The following is a 3,470-nucleotide window of genomic DNA, read 5'->3' on the forward strand; positions in this document are numbered from 1 at the left end:
CTACATGCACATGTACAATATATGGATGTGTAGATAGATGATTCCACTTCGAAGAGTCAAAAGTCGTCCATTGTATTTTTGGCCTTTGACAGACGGACAGACGTTCAAATTTTGCAAATAAAAGGGCAAGATACGAAGTCAAAATTTCGACTTATTAACTCGAAATTCGAAATTTCGTTTTAGTATTTCGAAATTTCGAGTTAATATCTCGTTTCGAGTTAATAGATAAAACGCACCTGACTCTAATGCTCTTCCGTACTTGTAACCTTTTATGTTTGTTTAACTATATATTTCATTCATGATGTGTGGCTCTATAAATAACTTGGAAATTCTATTTGCTTTAAATATCTGATTTTTATGCCAGGCTATAAATAAAACGGTAATGTAACAGTAACCTTAAGTTCAGTTTTATCTGAGATAGCGGAGTGCAGGATTCAAATTTCTAAATTATTTATCGCTCTAAACAATTATGGATCGAGCTAAAATTATTATCTGTTTTCTCTACATTTTTGCATGGTTGTTTGGACTGCTCTCGTTATTTTTACCATTCTGGATATCAGGGGAGATTGATTCAGGAGTAAGAAATGTCACAGTTGTGAAAGATATAGACAGTGGACTGTTTTGGAAACGCCAGACCTATTACATCAAGAAGGACTCCATTCCAGACTCCGATGACTCGTTTACAGATATTTCTGGCTCTTATTTATGTAAGAAAAAAATAATTACATTTGTTTTACAAGTGTTTAAAAAATAAATTGAATGTAGAGATAATATCATTCTGCAGAATCCCCGAGGGTCGTGGCAGTCACCTACCCACCAAAGTATTTCGAGGGATTCTGTAATTGTTATAACAGAAAACAACAAGTGTTAATGCTATTCTAGCCTAACATGTGTAAAGACTTAATTACAAAAATATAATGATAACACAAATTTGTTTTAACTTTGGCCGTAATACATGGAATACATGGAATGCAAATATATAAATAATTTTTTTTTGCACTGCTTGTGATTTTGTAAAAAAGAGTTTATTCTCTTGTTAAAAAACTACGGAAAAAGACAATAACAGTAGTTTTATGTTAGACAATTATTGCACATTATAACTGGATGATAACAGACATTGTAATAAAGAATATTTGAATCACACCATGAGAAAACCAACATAGTGCATTCGCGACCAGCATGGATCCAGACCGGCCTGCGCATCCGCGCAGTCTGGTCAGGATCCATACTCTTCGCTAACATTTTCTCTAATTGCAATAGGGTTTGAAAGCGAACAGTATGAATGCGCAGCTGGTCTGGATCAATGCTGGTCGCAAATGCACTATGTTGGTTTTCTCATGGTGCGGCTCATTTAATACAATCAAAGATAAATGAATGAAGTTTTATCTGATAAGCATACATTTATACTACTTCTTGAAATAAGAAGTTAATTCATCATGCATTTATTGTAAAGCAATTTTTTGGAAATTTCAGATACTGAAACTGTTAAGATAGTACAAGGGTTGATGATAACGGGTCTGACGTTGCTGTCAATTAGCCTGGTGTCCTCTGTTTACTATCTGTGTCGTTGTAACGAAGAAAAAGGAGGCAAACACGCTGCAAAAATATTCATAGCCATAGCAGCCCTGACGATTCTAGCAGGTAAGTTTTGCATTTATGAGATGCCTGCACCAGTGAATTCATAACTTTCATAGATTTCACATTAAACAAGCCCTAAAACCTCGAAGCTCGTTATTGTCCATGTGGTATTACCATGTAATACCCATCCTCGATAGTTTTTAAATTTCTTGAAATTCACTTTCTTTTTTTGTAAATAATATGTAAATTCAGTAACTTTTATTTGTGAAATACAGTGATTCGGTCTTCAGTCTCCGGATACTTCAAATAGAATGAAATTAAGGTGCACGCTATTTCATGTTCTTTTATGTTGATATTCAGTTTTAAAATTGAAATTCTTAGCTCGACTATTCAAATAATAGGTAGAGCCATTGGACTCACCCGTGCGTTTTTGTATGTATAGTAAACCGGTACATTAACCACTTGTGGGAAAGGATTAAAACTTCACACACTTATTAACTTACATTGGACATGTCCCAAAACTCTATTTTTCTTTAAAAAACATATTATGCCCCTCTCATGACTTTTATATTCATTCTGTTAAGGCTTTCGAATAGTCGAGCGTTGCTGTGCTACTACAGCTCTTGTTTAAATGTATATATGGAACCGAACCCTTTTTATGGCATTGTAACAGGCATATTAACATATCTTTGTTAATTAAGTGTATTGATCCAGACGTGTTGAACTTAGTACAAAATTATTTCTAAGTTGAATTATTTTGTTTCTTTCAGGCTGTTTCATTGTTAGTGGACCAGTTATATATGGTAAGCATGTGATAGGGGACTACGGGGTTAAGGAATTACATCTTGGTGCGAGTTGTTGGTTGGCTGCGATATCAGCTGGCATAACCTTTATGGCAGGACTTTCGAATGTTTGTCAATGTGTGCCCTCAAAATGTTCTTTGAGGTTTCAGTGAAAATAATAAAAGTATAGCCGCATGGTTCATTCTCAAACATTCAGAAATGCGCTTATTTTTCAACACTTGCCTCGTGGTTACTCGTAAAATTGTGCGTTACGAGAATCATAGAATAAACGGATATTTTCACTTGTAATGTCCAACACTATCATTGACAACATTTGTTGTTATATGGTCATGTTTAGAATCAAGTCTTTCTATTGATCTTTTACAGGTAGTGGAGCATAAATAAGGCAAAAATACAGCAAACATTGTCAATATGTTATCTTTACTTTATGGTAATAAATAAATGACTACACATGGTGTCTTGTGTTTACCAGGCACTAAATCATAATATACTTTGTGCTTATTTGGTTTATTTTGATATCCACAACTTATAATAGATAGATTAAATGATTAAATAATAAGAAATTAAATAGAGGACTTCTACATTGATTTTTCATGTAATATTAAATTTCTGTCTTATTGTTGTTATTGACTATTTACATGGTTTTGAATATATATTGTTATTTTTTTTGTTAGTTGTTTTTATAGAAAATAAAAAAATGAAAACTTTATCAACTGAAATGTTTTATTTCTACATGATCTCCTCTTAAGATTATCGCATCGTCCGTGGTTTAGTCATTTAATTTGTTAACATTCTCGGAAGACGATAACCCGTTCTCATCAAACTTGGTATGTAGCACCACTACAAGATCTTGTGCCAAAGTTTTCAAAGTGGGGACACCTTAGCCCTTTATGGGCCAGAAAAGCTAAAAATAGAAACAGTTTTAAAGAACTTTTTTCTAATGACTAGGTGGAATTCCTTAAAGTTGATCATTAGCATTATTATAAAGTTTCCTCCCAATTTCTTCATTGGGTCGTTTTACCCATTTTAAGGACTACTGGAGAAAGTAGGACTCCTTCTCATTAACGTCTTGATGGATCTTCATCGAAC

General features: G+C 33.5%; 1 protein-coding gene across 1 annotated transcript; it reads left to right on the top strand.

Moving 5' to 3' along the window:
* Window positions 1-277: 277 nt before the first annotated feature.
* LOC128549677 (uncharacterized) lies at window positions 278-3,090 on the top strand. Its single transcript, XM_053526958.1, has 3 exons — window positions 278-707; window positions 1,474-1,641; window positions 2,349-3,090. Exons 1-3 carry the CDS (start codon window positions 470-472, stop codon window positions 2,531-2,533), a joined length of 591 nt encoding a protein of 196 aa, XP_053382933.1. The 5' UTR covers window positions 278-469; the 3' UTR covers window positions 2,534-3,090.
* The last annotated feature ends 380 nt before the right edge of the window (window positions 3,091-3,470 follow it).

Source organism: Mercenaria mercenaria, chromosome 16 (genome assembly GCF_021730395.1).
Source record: "Mercenaria mercenaria strain notata chromosome 16, MADL_Memer_1, whole genome shotgun sequence".
Classification (NCBI taxonomy): domain Eukaryota; kingdom Metazoa; phylum Mollusca; class Bivalvia; order Venerida; family Veneridae; genus Mercenaria; species Mercenaria mercenaria.